Here is a 20,667-nt window from a genome sequence, read left to right on the forward strand (position 1 = left end):
ACACTTCATTTTGAACACTTATAATAGACCTTATTAAACAATAACAGCCCTCTTCCCATTGGCACAATCTTTCCATAATAACAACCCAGAGCCGCTCACTATCAACTGACTGGAGATGGCACAAACCCTATTTGTCATCTCTAACCCTGTATATATAAATGACATCTTTTGAAATATGGTTAAACAACTTTTCTACTGTGTTATATCCTTAGTTGCTTTTCTAATAGTTATAATAGGCTAAGAATTAGAAAAGATCATTCTCATTTTTCAGGATTATAGAGAATTAAAGTGCAGAATTCAAATTTTTCCTTGAAAAAAAAAAAGTGGAAATCATCAGATAAAACAAACAAAAGTATTCTCAGCTCATTGTAAAAGCATTCTATTAAGAATAGGGAAAATAAGTAAAAGACAACTGATAGTGTACTGCAGGTAGAGAATAAAAATTTAATAGTAATATAAAATAAACAAACATATAAAAATCAAGTATTTTGTTTTGGATGGTAGAAATAATTTACATAATAAAGTTAGAATAGTAATAGTGCTGCAAGATAAGATTTTACTGTTCAAATTATAGATTATGCCAATCACACTATGAACTCTGGGTTTCAAAAATTATGCTTTTATTACTAAAAGCATCTGGACTTTAGATATCACTAATGAAAGCATGTAATACCTGGCATATTGCAATTGAAGCTGTGTAACCATCATTTTAATGACCATAATGGAAATAAAAGAAGCAAACATCTCCTATCTTTGGAATGCTAGTTACCCAAACTGTCACAGTGTCAAAATAAGAACAATCCCTTTTTCTGTATTGCCTTGGAAGCATATACATGAGAGAAAATGGGGGGGAAAAAGGGGGGAAACTTTATGATATATGCAATGCCAATTTTAAAACTCATAAACTAATTTCTCAATATAATATTCCTGATTCTGGTCCTTAAGAAATAATTAAAGAACTTTTTAAATACCAGGAAATACGATTTTGCCATTTTTCCATAATCAAATTTTTCAATGATCTCTAAGACTGACTTTTACAGCCTGTTCCACTGAGCTAGTTCAAGGAGACACAATTGTTGAAGAAGAATGGAGAATATAAACTTTAAGGCTAAAAATTCCATCTTCAAATGTAAAGATTGAAATAGAGCCCTTAATAAGGTTATTTAATACCAAATTGCTGGCTATGAAAACATGTAGACAGAAAAAAAAGGTCATGCTTAATTAAATGAAAAACCATAGGCAAACTTTTTATAACTTAAGTAATTCTCTCAACTTAAGGACATTTGCTCAAAGTTACCTTACTGCATTGGTAAATCTTTTTCAGAACCATTAAGTCCAGTTCTGGATCAATGTCTCTTATGCCTTGCCTGCATAATTTAATAAAGTATATATCCTGTAGGCGGTTACTATAGAACTCCATGAACAAGATAAAATACTAGAATCTTAATTGAAAAATGGCATATTTCTCTTTTTCATGCAATCAGCATGCCAATCTTAAATCTGATATTTGTAGAAAATTGCTACATTTCCCACTGCAGCTTGCTTTGCTGATGAGCCAAATATAAATGCTTTCATACAGTTGAGAATTAAGATATGGTCTGGTGATTATTCATCATTATCTGTAAAAAAGAAAAAACAATTAATTCACTTCATTGCAAATCGAACTGTATCTACTTAGTAAAAAACTAATTCTTTTTATGCTAAAGGAAAAGAGCTTTAATGTAGTTTTAAGTGTAGTTTATATTGAATATCACTTAGCATTATTTACTATCACATACTCAGTGTAAAATATTCAAACAGTACAATGAAGAATAAAGTGGGAAATAAAAACCCTATAAGCCAAAGACAATGTTAATAATTCTATGCAATTAACAAATTTCCAAAATCTAACTTTTTAAATTGTGTATTTCCTCCTTAAAGCACATAATGAATATGGAAGAATAGATAAATAAGTGATAAAGCAAGATTATAAAATGTTAGTGGTAGAATCTAGGTGTTGAGTACATGGGTGATAAATGTGAAATTCTTTGAACTTTTACATATGATGAAAATTTTACAATATGATGAGAAAGAATAAACCATGGATATACTCCATGTCCATTTCAGTGGCTGCATAACATTTTTTAAATAGATAAGGCATATAATTAAATTAACCATTTCTACTTATAAACACATTGGTTGCTTCCAATTTTTCTTTTCTTTTTTTTTTTTTAAAGATTTTATTTATTTATTTGACAGAGAGAAATCACAAGTAGATGGAGAGGCAGGCAGAGAGAGAGAGAGAGGGAAGCAGGCTCCCTGCCGAGCAGAGAGCCCGATGCGGGACTCGATCCCAGGACCCTGAGATCATGACCTGAGCCGAAGGCAGCGGCTTAACCCACTGAGCCACCCAGGCGCCCCTCCAATTTTTCTTTATTTAAAAAAAATAATTGAATAAATTAAGCAGACTGCTTGGTTTAATCCTATATAGCAATCACTATCTTCCACACTGGAGCAAAAGTGATCTTTCATTAAAATTCAAGTGTCAACTCAAGTCATTGCACTACCGAAAACTCTCCTCTACATCTCCCCAATAGCTCAGAATAGAACTCATGTTCCTTATGTGGACTGAAAATCCCTTCATGATTTGACCTAAATATTTCTAGTCTTAGCTACTTTCATTACCCATCTTCTCCAACTGTCCCTAGAATATATGCTTTAGTAACACTGACTTGGCTATAGATCCCCTAATACATTTTGCATGCTTCTATGTTTAAGTAAACATACTGATCTTAAGATAAACTCCCATTCATCTTTCAAAACCTAACTCCGATGTCCTCTCCTCTACAAAGAATTACTTTAAATCTTTTATTTCTTCCAATATTGCTGAATCACTACTTGATGGAACACATAATTTATTGCTTCCAATGTTATCACTCTGTACTATAATTTACTTATTTTTTACAATTTCAAAATGTTTCAAATAGAAAGAATATTCATGTACCTAATACTTAGAATTAATAAAAGTGAATTTGGGGTCATATTGATTTGGGATATTAAGAAAACCACATTAAGGATTGAAAGAACCCTTTTCCAATCTTATTGTCCTTTCTTCTTGCCCAAGGGTATTATCAATACCCTAAACTGATGTGTCTTTTCTTCTCAAGGTTTTTTACTTTTATTGCATATATGCACACCCAAATAATATTGCCTTTAAACATTATATAAATGGTACTCTGCCCTACTTATTCTAGCATCATATTTGTGGGGCTTATCCATACTGACAGATGAAAATTTAGTTCATTTGTTTTAACTACTATAGAGAACTCTATTACATAAGTAGAGCACAATAGTTTATCTAAAATAAATGTGGAAGGAAGGTCTACAGGTGTGGACTGCCAAGATTGATATTCTATATGAGGACTTGGTGGCCTTTGCCATTCTACTGCCGACCACAGTTATAATCCTTTCCCTTGAGAAGAATTTTTTAAGACTAATGTGAAATAACTTACACATTTTGCTTGTTCTACTTGACTTCTGACTCTGGATAATATTCAGCTATGGACTAAATGGCATTAATTTTACTAATAGCTGTGGTTATAGATGCTTACCAAACCCATATTCTAACAGTATCAGGCAGCTAAAGAGAGGAGGCCATCTTTTGAGGACTCATTATTTTCAGTTAAATAATACAGAAATGTATTTTAGATAATATTCTTTTTAACTGATTTCTTAATGACACTGACACCACTTTTGCGTGAACTGGATATAATTTACCTATCCTTTCCCTTCATTAATCTCACCCTCCTCTAAAACAGAATATCAAAGTGTGTAAGTACCATATGCAGATCACATGGTTTAATTATTATCCCTTAATGTGGCCTAAAAGAACGATCTGTAAGACAACTAGATCTAGGGTCTAAGTATTTTCAATAAGAATGACTTTGAAATAGTTATTCTAAACCTAATCACTGTCCAACATTTAACTGTTTTAAGATTAATGATACAAAACAGCAATTTATTCGAACAGTTCCATATTCATTTTACAACCAGTTTAGCGAGATTATATATTAGTATATATAATTTTTACATATGAGTAAGTTGCAATATTTTAGGGGCCTCAGTAAGATATTTTAAAAAAGGTTTCTGGGGCACCTGGGTGGCTCAGTGGGTTAAAGCCCCTGCCTTCGGCTTGGGTAATGATCCCAGGGTCCTGGGATCGAGCCCCGCATCAAGCTCTCTGCTTGGCAGGGAGCCTGCTTCCTTCTCTCTCTCTCTGCCTGCCTCTCTGCCTACTTGTAATCTCTGCCTGTCAAATAAATAAATTAAATCTTTAAAAAAAATAAAAGGTTTCTAAGGTAAGCATTTGACTGCTTTGTACTTTTTCTAGGCTAAAGGAAATACTGATAGGCTTTATGATACAGAACTTCAGGATCTTCATTCCCTTTTCATTTGTGTGATATGAATTTGTATGAAATTTTGATATTGCTTCTTTTTCTTTTTTCTTTGATTGAAGACTAACAGACACAGAGTATTATATTAGTATCAATTGTACAACATTCTGATTTGATATTTATATATACTACAAAATGGTCACCACAAGGTCTAGTTACCGTCTGTCACTGTATAAAGCTATTACAATATTATTAACTATATTCCCTATGCTGTATATTATATCCTTTGTCTTCTTTTATAACTGAAGACTGTACCTCTTAATCTCTTCATTTATTCCATCCACCGCCCCCCCCATCATCCCTCCTTGCTGGCAACCACTAGTTTGTTCTCTGTATCTATAAATTAGTTTCTGTTTCTGTTCTGTTTCATTTGTTTTTTTTTTTTGGTAAAGTAAAAACTTTATTTTAAGTAAAGTCATATGACATTTGAATTTCTCTGATTTATTTCATATAGCATAATATCCTCTAGGTCTATACATGTTGTTGCAAATGGCAAGAATTCACTCTTTCTGTTGGCTAAGTAGTATTCCACTGTATATATTTGCCACATCTTTATCCATTTATCTATCTATTGGACATTTAGGTTACTTCCATATTTTGGCTACTGTAAATATTACTGCAATGAAAATATGAGTACCTATGTCTTTTTTAATTAGTGGGGTTTTATTTTTATTTTTAAGTAATCTCTACACCCAATATGGAGTTTGAACCCATAACCCAGAGATCAATAATCACATGCTCTACCAACTGAGCCAGCCAGCTCCACTGATTTAGTATTTCCATTTTCTTTGGATAAATACCTAGAAATGGAATTGCTGGATTGTATGGCAGTTCACTTTTTAATATTTTGAGGAACCTCCATACTTTTTTCCATAATGGCTGGACCAATTTACATTTCCACCAAAAGTTCCCTTTTCTCTACCTGCTTGTCACTTGCTACTTCCTGTCTCTTTCATAATAGCCATTCTGACAGGTTTAAGGTGGTATCTCTTCGTGGTTTTGACTTTCTCTCATGGTGAGTGATGTGGAGCATCTTTACATATGCCTGTTGGCTCTCATATGTCTTCTGTGGAAAAGTGGCTATTCAGGTCCTCAGCTTTTTAAAATCAATTGTTTGGGGTTTTTTTAGTATGGTTTTATGAGTTCTTTAAATATTTCAGATGTTAATCCCTTATTGAATATGTCTTTTTAAAAATCTTCTCCCATTCAGGAGGTTGCCTTTTCATTTTGTTGATGAGTTTCCTTTTCTGTGCAAAAGCTTTTTAGTTTGATGTGGTATCCCTTGTATATTTTTGCTTTTCTTGTCCTTGCCAGAGGAGATAGATCCAAAAAACTATTGCTAAGACCAGTGTCAAAGAACTTACTGCCTATGTTTTATTCTCAAAGTTTTATGGCTTCAGATATGATTTTAAGTCTTTAATCCATTTTAAGTATATTTTTATGTATGGTGTAAGAAAATGGTCCAGTCTCATTCTTTTACATGTAGCTCTCCAGTTTTCCCAATACCACTTAGTAAAAAGACTGTCTTTCCCCTGTAATTTCTTTCTTCCTTTGTTGTAGGTTAATTGAACATATAAGCATATAAGCATGGGTTTATTTCTGGGCTCTCTATTCTGTTCCATTGATAATATGTTTCTGTTTTTGTGCTAGTTTTGATTACTACAGCTCTTCAGGATAGTTTAAAATCAAGACTGCTTTTTCTTCTTTCCCAAGACTGCTTTGGCTTCAAGGTCTTTTGTGATTGTATATAAAGTTTTTGATAGGGATTGCACTGAATCTGTAGTTTCTTTTGGTAATACTGATATTTTAACCTATTAATTCTTCCAACTGATTTTGAACAATGTCTCTTTCCATTTATTTGTGTCATCTTCAATTTTTTCCATCATCAATTTTTTCCAAGTATAGGTCTTTCACCTCCTTGGTTAAATTTATTCCTAGGTATTTTACTCATTTTGATGCAATTATAAATGGGATTGTTTTCTTAATTTCTTTCTGAAAGTTTGTTATTAATGCACAGAAATATAACATCTCAATTTCTTTCATAAGTGTTTTATATATAAGTTTTCAGAGTACAGATCTTTTACCTCTTTGGTTAGGTTTATTCCTAGGTATCTTGTATTTTTTTCATGCGATTGTAAGTGGGACTGATTCCTTGATTTCTCTCTCTGCTGCTTCATTAGTGGTATATAGAAATGCAACAGATTTCTATAATTTGATTTTGTATCCTGAGATTTTACTGAATTCATGTTTCAGTTCCAACAATTTTTTGGTGGGACCTTTTGGATTTTTCTATATAGAGTATCATGTCATTTGCAAATAGTGGAAGTTTGACTTCTTGCCAGTTTGGATGTCTTTTGATATCTTTTTGTTGTCTGACTGCTGAGACTAGGACTTCCAGTAATATTACTCAGCCATTAAAAAAAAAAAAAACCCAAAACTGAAATCTTGGCATTTGCAACAACGTGGATGGAGCTAGAGTATATTATGCTAAGTGAAATAAGTCAGAGAAAGACAAATACCATAAGATTTTACTCATCTGAGGAATTCAAGAAATGAAACAGATGAACATAGTGGGAGAAGAAGAGCCAAACCATAAAACAGACTCTTAACTACAGAGAACAAAGTGAGGGTTGCTGGAGGGGAGGTAGGTGGCTGCATGGATTAAATGGGTGATAAGTATTCAGGAACACATTTGTGATGAGCTCTCCATGTTATATGTAAGTGATGAATCACTAAATTCTACTCCTGAAACTAATATTACACTATACATTCTAACTAGAATTTAAATAAAAACTTGAAACTAAAAGAAACACAACAGATTTCTGTATATTGATTTTGTATTGTGCAACTTTCCTGAATCCATTTATTATTTCTAATAGTTTTGAGGCAGAGGCTTTAAAGTTCTCCCTATATAGTATCCTTTCATCTGGGAAAAGTAAAAATTTTACTTCTATCCAATTTGGATCCTTTTATTTCCTTTTCTTGTCCAACTGCTGTGGCTAGGACTTCCAATACTATCTTGAATAAAAAAGCTAAAAGTGGGCATCCTTGTTTTGTTTCTCATCTTAGAGAAAAAGCTTTTAACTTTTTCCCACTAAGTATGATGATGCTTACTGTGGGTTTATCATTTACAGCCTTTATTATATTGGGGTACCTTCCCTCTATATCCATTTTCTTGTGAGTTTATATTATAAATGGATACTGAACTTTATCAAATGTTTTTATTGCATCTACTGAGATGATCATGCCTTTTATACTGTGTTTTGTTAATGTGGTATATCACACTGATTGGCTTGTGTATACTGTACTATCCATCCATCCCCAGAATAAATCCCACTTGATCATGGTGTATGATCCTTTTAATGTATTGTTGAATTACTTTGCTAATATATTGTTAAGGATTCACATCTATGTTCACCAGGGATACTGGCCATAACTTTCTTTCTTTTGGTAGTGTCTTTTTCTTTCTTTCTTTTTTTTTTTTTAAAGATTTTATTTATTTATTTATTTATTTGACCGAGAGAAATTACAAGTACACTGAGAGGCAGGCAGAGAGAGAGAGAGAGAAGGAAGCAGGCTCCCTACTGAGCAGAGAGCCCGACGCGGGACTCGATCCCAGGACCCTGAGATCATGACCTGAGCCGAAGGCAGCGGCTTAACCCACTGAGCCACCCAGGCGCCCCTGGTAGTGTCTTTTTCTGATTTTGGTCTCGGGGTAATGCTGGCCTCATAAAAAGAGCTTGGAAGCATTCTTTTCTCTTCAATAATCTGCAATAGCTTAAGAACGATAGATACTAACTTTTAAAAAATGTTTGGTAGAATTACCTATGAATCTGTCTGGTCCTGGACTTTTATTTATTGGGAGGTTTTGTTTTGTTTTGTTTTGTTTTGTTGTTTTTACTCTTCAATTTCATTGCTTGTGACCAGTCTGTTCAAATTTTCTATTTCTTCCCAATTTAGTATTAAAAGACTATTTGTTCTAGGAACCTATCCACTTCTTCTAGGTTCTCTATTTGTTGGTGTGTAGCTGTTTGCAGTAGTCTTTTATGATCCTTTGTATTTCTATGTTATTAGTTATAATTTCTCTTTCATTTCTGATTTTATTTGGGCCCTATCTCTTTTTTTCTTGGTGAATTTTGCTAAAGATTTACCAATTTTATCTTTTCAAATAGCCAACTTTGAGTTTCATTAATCGATTCCACTGTTTGTGTAGTCTCCATTTTATTTCCTCTGTGATCTTTATTATTTCTTTCCTCTACTAACTTTGGGCTTTGGTTCTTTTTCTAATTCCTTGAGTTGTAAGTTTAGACTGTTTATTTAAGCTTTTTATTGTTTCTTAAAATGGGCATGTATTGCTATGACCTTCCTTCTTATAATTGCTTTTGCTGCATCCCATAGATTTTGGAGCATTGTGTTTTCATTTTCATTTGTCTCAAGGTATTTTCTGATTTCCTCTATCATTTGATCCATTGGTTGTTTAGTAGCATGCTGGAGTCTCCACATGTTTGTGTTTTTTTCCAGTTTCCTTCCTGTAGTTGATTTCTAGTTTCATACCATTGTGGTCAGAAAAGATGTTTGATATGAGTTCAGTCTTAAATGTATTGAGACTTTTTTTGTGGTCTAACATAGGATCTATTCTGGAGAATGATTCATGTGCATTTGAAAAGAATGTTCTGTTCTTGGATGGAATGTTCTGTACATATCGATCAAGTCCATCTGGTCTAGTATGTTGTTCAACTGCCAATATTTCCTTATTAATTTCCTGTCTGGATGATCTACCCATTGATTTAAGAGGGGTGTTAAAGTCCCTATATTGTTGTATTACTGCCAATTTCTTCTTTTGCATGTTAATATTTGCTTCCTGTATTTATGTGCTACTATGCTAGGTGCATAAATATTTACAAGTGTTACATCTTCTTGTTGGACACCTTTAACATTATGTAGGGCCCTTCTTTGTCTCTTCTTATAGTCTTTGTTTCAAAGTCTATTGAATTTCTTAAGTTCTGCTACTCCAAATTTCTCATCATTTCGTTTGCATGTAATTTTTTCTATCCCTTCACTTTTGGTCTGTGTGTGTCTTAAGATCTGATGTCAGTCTCTGGTAGACAGCATACAGATGGGACTTTTTTTTTTTTTTTAATATACACTTAATCACCTTCTATCTTTTGAGTGAAGCATTTAGTCTACTTACATTTAAAGCAATCATATACAGGTATATATCTGTCATTTTGTTTTCTTGTTGTTTCTGTAGTTTTTCTCTGATCCTTTTTCCTCTTGCTCTCTTATGATTTAGTAATTTTTCTTAGAGTTAAATTTCATCTCCTTTCCCTTTGTGTGTGTGTGTGTGTATTACAGGTTTTTGGTTTGTGTTTACTGTGAAGTTAATATATAACAACTTACATATATGCCACTTTATTTTAAAACTGGTGGTTTTTTTTTTTTTTTTTTTTAGATTTTGATTTATTTATTTGACCGAGAGATCACAAGTAGGCAGAGGGAGGCAGAGAGAGAGGAGGAAGCAGGCTCCCCGCTGAGCAGAGAGCCTGATGCAGGGCTCGATCCCAGGACCGTGGGATCATGACCTGAGCTGAAGGCAGAGGATTTAACCCACTGAGCCACCCCAAAACTGGTGGATATTTACTTTTGAATGCATTATAAAAGTACTACATTTTTACTCCCTCCCACATTATGTTTAAGTTTTTGATGTCATACTTTATTTTATATCTTTTTATTTAGTGTATCCCATATGTAATTATTGTAAATTTATTTGATTTTATTACTTTTGTCTTTAAACCTTATGCTAGCTCTATAAATCATTGATTCACTACCTGTCCTATATGTTTGCCTCTACTGGTATGATATTTTTTCTTTTATAAAATTTCCTATTCCCAGTTAAGGCCTACCTTTTCTTTTCTGCTTAAAAAAGACCCTTTGATATTTCCTTGTAAAGCTGATTTAGTAGTGATGAATTCTTATAACTCTTGCTTGTCTGGGAAACCGTGTATCTTCCCTTCAATTCTGAATATTAACCTTGTCTGGGAGAATATTCTTGGTTGTTAGTTTTTTTCCTTTTAGCACTTTGAATATATCATGCAACTTTCTTCTGGCCTGCAGAATTTCTGATGAAAAATCATCTGATAGTCTATGGGGATTCCTTTACATGTAACTGTTTTTCTCTTGCTGCTTTAAAGATTTTCTCTTTATCTTTCATTTTTGACATTTTACTTATTATGTGTCTTAGCGTGGATTTCTTTGGGATCATCTTATTTGGTACTCTCTGTGCTTCCTGGATCTAGATGTGTTTCCTTTCCCCAGGCTAGGGATGTTTTCAGCTAGTCTTCCTTCCTTTCTTTTTTTAAAAGATTTTATTTTTTCATTTGTCAGAGAGAGAGTTTGAGTGCACAAGCAGGGGGAGTGGCTGAGAGAGGGAGAAACAAACTCCCTGCTGAGCAAAGAGCCTGATGCGGAACTTGAATCCAGGACCCCGAGATCATGACCTGAGCCAAAGGCAGATGTTAACCAACTGAGACACCCAGGCATCTCAGCAATTATTTCTTCAAATAAATTTTCTGACCCTTTCTCTATTCTCCTTCTAAGTTCCTGTAATGCAAATGCTTGATGTTGTTGCATAGGTCTCTTAAACAACCCTAATTTTCTTTTTCTTTCTGCTATTCAGTTTGGATGATTTCTAATATTCCTGTCTTACAGTTCACTGATGTGTTCTGAATATCATCTAATCTGCTATTTATTCTCTCAAGTGTGTTTTTCATTTCTGTGAGTGTGTTCTTCCTCTCTGATTGCTTTCTTTTATTTTCTCTTTTTTGAAATTCTTATTGTGTTTAACCATTCTTCCCCTGAGTTCAGTCAGCATTTTTATGACTATTATGCTGTACTCTTTATCAGATAGACTGCTTATCTTCATTTTCTTCAGTTATTTTTTTCTAAGATTTTTGTCTTATTCTTTAATTGGGACATATTCCTCCATCTCCTATTTTGCCTAACTCTTCTATCTGTTTCTATGTATGAGGTTTCTATGTAAGAGAGACAGCCTCCTACATAGGCATGTATCCTTTTGAAGCCACTCAACTATCCAAAAACATGTCAATTCTACCCTGTGCCTCAGCCAACTGTTCTCAGCTTAAGGAGGAATACCAAATAAAGGTTTTCCAAATATTTGTCAAGCAAAGTTGAATCTCAAGCACATTGCTGATTATTCACAGAAAGCACTATTGAAGCGATACTTACAGGGAACTGCCCGAAGGATAAACAGTCTGAATATGAATATTAATTAGACTGGTATTCTTCTCAGATTAATTTAACTGGAGTCATTCCCTGACTTCATGCCATTAAATTATACTATGTCATATTATGAGAAAGAGGCCCATGAAATCCAAATACTGTAAAAATTACTGAAGATAATTTTTAGTTCACTATATAGCATTGTTTTATAAAACAGGATCCAAGACCTCGATAAAATCAGAAACATTAAAGTTCCAGATAATGTTTACATTTTATGTATTAATTTTGAAAACAAAAATAGTATTTCAATATTTAAAGGAAAACCATCTGTTTTACAGTAGTAGTTCTCAACTGACAGATATTTTGAAAGACTAAGACTTGAGTTTTTCACTAAGGTCTATGGACTTAGATTCTTGAAGTCTAAAACATATCCTCTTTAAAGGAATCCACAAGTTATTAAAATTTGAGGAATACTATATGATTGTACCCTCTTTTTAAGAATCATGGGGAAATTATTCTTTTGTTTCAATACTAAAAATAGCTAACTTCTGAGTGATATGTTTTGTCTCAAGAACAGTGACTTATATAATTAATTAGGTTTCCTGCTTTGCTAGAAAGATAAGCACCAAATTTATGACCTATTCTCACAAAATGTAGAGACCCTTTGAACATTAACTTTGTATTCTCACCTCATTCTTGGCTTAATAATCATTGCTTATGCTCATTTGCCTGAAATGCTGACTTTCCCAAGCCCTTGTACTCTATATATTTTTAAGTACAACATTAAATTTTTTGACAAGATAGAATATAAATAAACTTTATAAAAATTTATATTGCTAAAATTAAGCAACATTTAAAAAATCTCAAATCCTCAAATCACTTTAGCATACTAATTGTATCTTTAAAGTAATTTTGACAGATATTCTAGAACAGAATTCTTGTTCAAAATATTCAATCAGTTTTCAAATCACTTTAAAAAATTAAGCTCATTACTTCACGGTGAGATACCTAAAAACTCTAAGACCACAAATATATCTTGATTCCCACTTCATTCACTAAGCTTGACTTCAAGAAACTTTAAAACTCTGTCCAAAAAAAAAATCCTAAATGTGCCCAGAATAAAGACTCATACAAAAAAAGACTATCAAAAGAACCTGGTATATAAGCTATCAGTGAAATTCCAAAAGTTCCAGGATATTTTGTGTAATGGAGAATCTTAATTAAACTTATATCTCTACTTTAAAGAAACTACTATTTATTTGCATATTAAGTTCTGACATTTTCCCCCCAAAGTGATGTTACAGTTCTTCAACACTTCTTTAAAGGAAAACAGCTCCCTTAAGGATCAACAGATTAGTGGATATGGAAGAACAAATCAGTAATCTAGAGGACAGGGAAATGGAAAGCATCCAAGCTGAATGACAAAAAGAGAAAAAATTTTTTAAAAATGAGGATAGGTTTAGACATCTCTTAGACAACATCAAGCAAACAAACATTTACATTATAGGGGTCCCAGAAGAAGAAGAGGAGGAAGGGGACAGAAAACTTACTTGAGGAAATAATAGCTAAAAATTTCCCTAACGTGGGAAAGGAAACAGACATTTAAGTCCAAGCACAGGGAGTTCCAAGGAGGTCCATACCAAGACACATAATAATTAAAATGTCAGAGGTTAAGGATGAAGAAAGACTTTTAATGGCAGCAAGAGAGAAACAAAAAAAACCTATGAGGAAAACCAATAAAACTCTCAGCTAATTTATCAGTAGAAATTTTGCAAGCCAGAAGAAAGTAGAATATATTCAAGATGCTGAAAGGATAAAACCTAAAACAAAGAATACTCTACCTGGCAAATTATCCTTCACATTTGATGGAAAGATAGAGTTTCCTAGACAAAAAAAGATAAAGGGATTTATTACTACTAAATCAGCCTTATAAGAAATGTTGAAGGGAATTCTTTAAGTTGAAAAGAAATAGCTAAAATTAGACATAAGAAAATGATGAAAAGGATGTACTATGTGACAACACATACATTAAATGTGGAGGAGGGAGAAAAAAAGTTTTTAAAGAATGTGTTTGAACTTAAATTACCATCAAATTAATATAGACTGCTGTATACTTAGGATGTTATATATGATCCTCATGGTAACTACAAACTCAAAACCTGTAATAGATACACAAATAAATAAAATAAAAAGTCAAACATAATACTAAAGAAATTCATCAATCACAAAGAAAGATAGCCGAGAAGAAGGGAACAGACATCTACAATAATCACAGAAACAGCAGAATGACAATAAGTACATACATATCAATTACTTTAAATGTAAATGGCTTAAATGGTCCAATCAGAAGATACAGCGTGGTGAGATGGATTAAAAAAAAGAAAAAAAAAAAAAAACCACACACCCAACCCATCTATATGCTGCCTACAAAAGAGTCACCTCAGATCTCAAGACACATATAAACTGGAAGTGAAGGGATGGAAAAATATTTACTGAGCAAAGGGAAGCAAGGAAAAAAAAAAAAAAGCCATGGCAGCAATGTTTTATATTAGACAAAATAGACTTTAAAACAAAGACTGCAAGGGCTCCTGGGTGGCTCAGTCAGTTAAGTGTCTGCCTTTGGGTCAGGTCATGATCTCAGGGTCCTGGGATTGAGCCCGTTATCAGGCTCTCTGCTCAGCAGGGAGCCTGCTTCTCCTTCTTCTCCCCGCTCATCCTCTCTCTTGTTATCTCTCTCTCTCCAATTAAAAAAAAAAGAAAATCTTTAAAAAAATAAAAAATAAAATAAAACAAAGACTGCAACAAGAGACAAAAAGCATTACATAATGATAAAGGGGTCAATCCAACAAGAGGATCTAACAATAGTAAACTATGCACCCAAAACTGGAGTACCTTAAATACATAAAGCAAATATTAACGGACATAAAGAAACTGATGGTATTATAATAATAGTAGGGGACATTAACACTCCACTTACATCAATGGCTAGATCATCCAGGCAGGAAATCAAAAGGAAAGAGTATCTTTGAAGGACACATTAAACCAGAAGGACATCATAGATAAACAGAACATTCCATACCAAAACAACAGAATACATATTCTTTTCAAGTGCACATAAAACATTCTCCAGAATAGATCATGTTTGGCCACAAAACAACCCTTAGTAAATTTAAGAAAAATGAAATCATACCATGGATTTTCTTCTGACCACAACATTTTGAAACTAGAAATAAATCACAAGATAAAAATGGAAAAAAAACCAAACACATGGAGACTAAACACCATGATACTAAACAACCAATGGGTTAACGAAACAAAGAAGAAACCAAAAAATACATGGAAACAAATGAAAATGAAAGCACAATGCTTCAAAATCTCTGGGACACAGCAAAAGCAGTTCTAAGACGGAAATAAAGTGACAGAGGCCTATGTCAAGAAACAAGAAAAAGCTTAAATAAACAATCTAACCTTACACCTAAAGCAACCAAAAAAAGAACAAAGCCCAAGCTGAGTTAAAGGAAGGAATATAATAAATTCAGAGCAGGAAAAAATAAGACAGAGACTGAAAAAGCAATAGAAAAAAAAAAAATCAACGAAACCTAGAGCTGGTTCTTTCAAAAGATAAACAAAATTGATAAATCCTTAGCCAGACTCATCAAGAAAAAAGAGAAAGGACCCAAATTAATAAAATCAAATGAGAGAGAAGTAATAACTGACAACACAGAAATACAAAGGATTATAAGAGAATGCTATAAAAAATCACATGCTAACAAATTGGACAACTAGGAGAAAAGGATCTATTCCTAGAAACATACAATCTTCCAAAACTGAGTAAGGAAGAAATAGATAATCTGAACAGATTACTGGTAAATAAATTGAATTTATACTTAAAAAATAAAAGTCCAGGGCTGCCTGAGTGGCTCAGTCCTTAAGCATCAGCCTTTGGCTCAGGTCGTGATCTCATCGTCCTGGGATCAAGCCCCGCATCTGGCTCCCTGCTCAGCGGGATGCCTGCTTCACCCTCTCCCACTCCCCCTGCTTGTGTTCCCTCTCTCGCTGTGTCTCTCTCTGTGAAATAAATGAATAAAATCTTAAAAAAAAAAAAAAAAAAGCCCAGAACCAGCTAGAGTCACAGGCAAATTCTACCAAACATTTAAAGAATTAAATACCTATTCTCTTCAAACTATTCCAAAAACAGAAGAAGAAGGAAAGGTTCCAAATACATCCTGTGAGGCTAGCATTTCCCTCACACCAAAACTAGACAAAGATACCATAAAAAGAAAGAAAACTACAGGCCAATATCCCTAATGAACATGCAAAAATTCCCAGCCAACTGCATTCAACAATACATTCAAAGGATCATCTATCATGATATTCCAAGGATGCAAGGACAGTTCAATATTCACAAAACAATCAATGTGACATACTGCATTAACAAAATAAAGGATAAAAATCACATGATCATCAACAGATGCATAAAAACCATTTTATAGAATTCAACATCCCTTCATGATAAAAACGCTCCACAAAATAGGTTTAGAAGGAACATACCTCAACACAATAAAGCTCCATAGCTAACATCGTACTCAATGGTGAAAAACTGAGAGCTTTTCCTTTAACATCAGGAACAAGACAAGTTATGCCCATTCTTTCCACTATTACTCAACAGAACAGGAAGTTCTAGCCACAACAATCAGATGATGAAAAGAAATAAGAGGCATCCAAATTGGTAAAAAAGTTAAACTGTCACTATTTGCAGATGATGTGATAGTATACAAAGAAAATCCTGAAGGCTCTACCAAAAAGTACTAGACAAAAAAAATAATTCAGTAAAGTCTCAGGATATAAAATTTATATCCAGAAATTGGTAGCATCTCTATACACTAATAATGGTGTAGAAGAAAGAGAATTGAAGAAAACTATCCCATTTACAACTGCACTAAAAAGAATAAAATACCTAGGAATAAACCAAACTGGTGAGAGACCTGTTCTCTGAAAACTATAAAACACTGATGAAAGAAACTGAAGATGACACAAACAAATGGAAAGACAGTTCATGTTCATGAAGTAGAAGAATTAATATTGCCAAAATGTATTACCCAAAGCAATCTACAAATTCAATGTAATCCCTGACACAATACCAAGAGTATTTTTCACAAAACTAAAATACTCGTATTTGTATCAACTACAAAAGAACCCAAATAGCCAAAGCAATCTTAAGAAAAACAAAGCTGAAGGTATCATTATTCCAGATTTCAAGATATACTACAAACCTGTAGTAATCAAAACTGTATGGTACTAGCATCAAAAGAGACCTATAAATCAATGGAAGAAAATAAAGAGCCCAGAAATAAACCTTTAATTATATGGCCAATTAATCTATGACAATGGAGGCAAGAATATATAATGGAGAAAGACAGTCTCTTCAATAAATGCTGGTGGAAAAATTAGCTACATGTAGAAGAATGAAACTGGACAATGTCCTAACACTATACACAAAAATAAACTAAAGACCCTAATGTGAGACTAGAAACCATAAAAATCCTAGAAGAAAATAGGAATTTCTCTGACATCAGCCAGAGAAACATTCTTCTAGATATATCCCTTCAGGGAAGGGAAACAAAAGCAAAAGCAAACCATTGGGATTCCATCAAAATAGAAAGCTTCTGCACAGTAAAGGACACCATCAACAAAAGAAAAAGGCAACTTATTTAATGGGAGAGGATATTTGCTAATGATATATCTGGTAGGGGGTAAATACCCAAAATATACAAACAACTTATACAACCCCACACCAAAAAAACCAAAAACCCAAATAATGTGATTTAAAAATGGGCAGAGAATATAAATAGACATTTTTCCAAAGACATATAGATAGCTGACAAGCACATGATAAGATGTTCAATATCACTAATCACTGGAGAAATGCAAATCCATAATGAGATATTACCTTACATAAGTGAGAATGGCTAATATCAAAAAGACAAGAAATAACAAGTACTGGTGAGGATATAGAGAAAAAAGAACCCTCACACACTGCTGGTAAAAAGTAAACTGGCACAGCCATTGTGGAAAACAGTAATGGAAGCTCTTTAAAAATTTACACACAATTTCACTACTGGGTATTTACCCCCCAAAAAAATGAAGACACAAATTCGAAAAGATATATGCATCCCTATGTTTATTGCAGCATTAACAATTGCCAAGATATGGAAGCAACCTAAGTGTTCATCAATATACGAATGGATATGATGTTGTATGTGTGTGGAATATCACACAGCCATAAAAAAGGGATGAGAGTGGGTCCTTTGTGACAACATAAATGGAACTGGAGGTATTTTGCTAAGTAAACTAAGTCAGACTGAGAAAGAGGAGTATCATATTCCACTCATGTGTAGAATCTAAAAATAAATAAAGAGAATAAGGAAACAAAAAGCAGAATCAGACTTACAAATACAGAAAACAAACTAATGGTTGCCAAAGACAAGGTTGAGAGGACAGGCAAAATGGGTGAAGAGGAGTTGGGGATACAGGCTACCAGTTATGTAATTACCAAATCATGGGAGGAAAAGGCATAGTATAAGGAATATAATTAATGATGTAATAGTATTGTTTGGTGACAGATGGTAGCTATATTTGTGGTGAGCATAGCATAAAGTATAAATTTGTCAAGTCAGTATGCTATACACCTGAAACTAATATAAAATTGTGTCAACTTAAGTCAAATAAAAAAATTAAAAAGAAAAGAAAGGAGCTCCTTTAAGTTTCTTTTGCTAGGTTTTATAGCACTACCATACATATGAAAGATTATTCTGTTTTTGCCTATTTGTGATCATCTTAATTATTAAATGGGCTAAAGAAAATCACAATTAATAACATGTGCTGTACTAATTACTGGCGTATATTAAATCCATTACTTGTTGCTAATGACCCCAACATTTTCTTGATAGTTATTTTGTTAAGGTAAGAATACTAATGAAGATGCAGTGGTTTTTTAATCTATAAGGTAAAAGTACTCACTGTACCTGATGATATTCTGGTTTTGACTTAATAATAACTATTAGAGTTTTTAGAAGATTTTTACTTACATTTAACCAACTCAAGAAACATTTTTTTTTTTCTTTTGGCTGAGCTTTATGGTCAATATAAATTAAGTATATAACCTAACTAAGTAAAGTTGCTCCTAAAATAAAAGACATTCTTGAATTTGATTTTAAGAAACCTGATTTTTCATGAGTCAATATATCAAATACTTTTATTGAAAGCCTGGCTCGAAATACCTGAACTGAGTATTAATGCTCCACTTGTATGAACACTAAATCCAGGTATTCACCATCTTGTGCCCAAAAGGCATCTACAGCTTCAAAACAGATCTTATTTGCAATTTCAGTACCCTCCAAGTTATCCAGAATACTACTATGAGACTGAACTTTATAAAATGTCTCCTTCATTCTGTCAGTTCTTTCACTTCACGAATCTTCAATGATTTCCTCTATGTATGTATTTTAAACACTTTACAGTATCTAATCACAAAGACTAACTTTCTAATTTAAATTCCAGTTAGGTAACATACATGTAATATTAGTTTCAGGTGCACAATGCAGTGATTCAACATTTCCATACAATGAAGACTATTTTTAATAAGAAGCTTCCAATATTAACTCTAATATACATTAATTTTCACTGTTTTGTGACAAGTTATGGCTCTAGATTTCTTTCCATTTTTTACAATCCAAGCTTCTCTTGTCTAATTCCTACTGCACTGAAAAATATTTTAGAATATGCATTTTATACATAGTTCTACACTTTCATATACTTAGATCTCATCTTCCAAATTCAACATGTAAACAAAGACTACATCTTTTAATGTCCATAGTAATAAAGTACTAGGCTACAAAAGCACTTGATAAGTACTTTCAAAACAATTCATAGTATATTGAAATAGTGATCATCCTTTTATAGCAGTGGAAACGGAAACTTAAATCACTTAATGTCACATTACTAGCTTGTCACAGAGTCAGGACTATACCACTGGTCTGGTACCATGTTTAGTGCTCTTGACTAAATTTAAGGGGAAACACCATTTTTAACTTTAATAATTTTTAGTAAAGTTCTAATATTTTTAAAGTGATTCTATAGGTAAATATTTTCCAAATATAAAAATGGTTTACTTCCAAATCATAAATGAATTCCATTTACTGTGAATGGAAGAGATTATATTTGGTATTACTTAGAAGAAATTGTACATATTGCTGAAGCATGTATGTTTAAAAGTTTACTTCTACATCATTGATAAGAAAGTATTCTAATTTCTAGAGCTGTCCAATAAGGAGTCATTAAAAAAAAAACTCATTCAAATGTTGCTTATAAATTAAGTAAAATAAGAACTTAAAGGACTTAAGTCAATAAAAATGATAGAATCAGTTAATGTATATGACATGATTAATTTTATAATTGCTCATAAGTATTGGGATATGATTCCAATATAGATTTCACCAAAATGCAGGTGATAAAAAAGCTCAGCAATTTACATTTGTCATCCTGTTTTTTGCACATTTACTTAAGATACAAAGACAGGAAATCTTACCTTCTTTTTTTTTTTTTTTTTTTTTTTAAAGATTTTATTTATTTATTTGACAGAGAGAAATCACAAGTAGATGGAGAGGCAGGCAGAGAGAGAGAGAGGGAAGCAGGCTCTCCGCTGAGCAGAGAGCCCGATGCGGGACTCGATCCCAGGACTCTGAGATCATGACCCGAGCTGAAGGCAGCGGCTAAACCCACTGAGCCACCCAGGCGCCCCGAAATCTTACCTTCTTGATAGGCTCCATCTGCCATGACTAAATGAAGAATCTTGGCATAAAGATGTTCATGTTCATTTCCTAAAATATCCTGAACTATTGTTGAACAAATCTCAATATTTTCATCTTCATCTTCATGAATAGCCTATACCAAATTTCCAAATGTAAATATATAATTATTAACATTCTCTAGAGAC

General features: G+C 33.0%; 1 protein-coding gene across 15 annotated transcripts in view; it reads right to left on the reverse strand.

The window, feature by feature from the left end:
* Positions 1 to 424: 424 nt before the first annotated feature.
* NEK1 (NIMA related kinase 1) overlaps positions 425 to 20,667 on the reverse strand; it is a 214,428-nt gene continuing 194,185 nt past the window's right edge. For 9 of the 15 annotated variants that reach the window (XM_082727266.1, XM_082727275.1, XM_082727270.1 and 6 more), the window contains 3 exons: positions 20,483 to 20,615; positions 13,514 to 13,555; positions 425 to 1,619 (listed from right to left, as the gene is read on the reverse strand). In XM_082727266.1, the coding sequence (XP_082583392.1) occupies positions 1,606 to 1,619; positions 13,514 to 13,555; positions 20,483 to 20,615 (189 nt within the window). In that variant the 3' untranslated portion in view covers positions 425 to 1,605. The remainder of the gene's footprint in view (positions 1,620 to 13,513; positions 13,556 to 20,482; positions 20,616 to 20,667) is intronic. The other 6 variants (XM_082727264.1, XM_082727269.1, XM_082727273.1 and 3 more) reach the window with 1 other exon arrangement.

Source organism: Mustela nivalis (genome assembly GCF_964662115.1).
Source record: "Mustela nivalis genome assembly, chromosome: 4".
Classification (NCBI taxonomy): Eukaryota; Metazoa; Chordata; class Mammalia; order Carnivora; family Mustelidae; genus Mustela; species Mustela nivalis.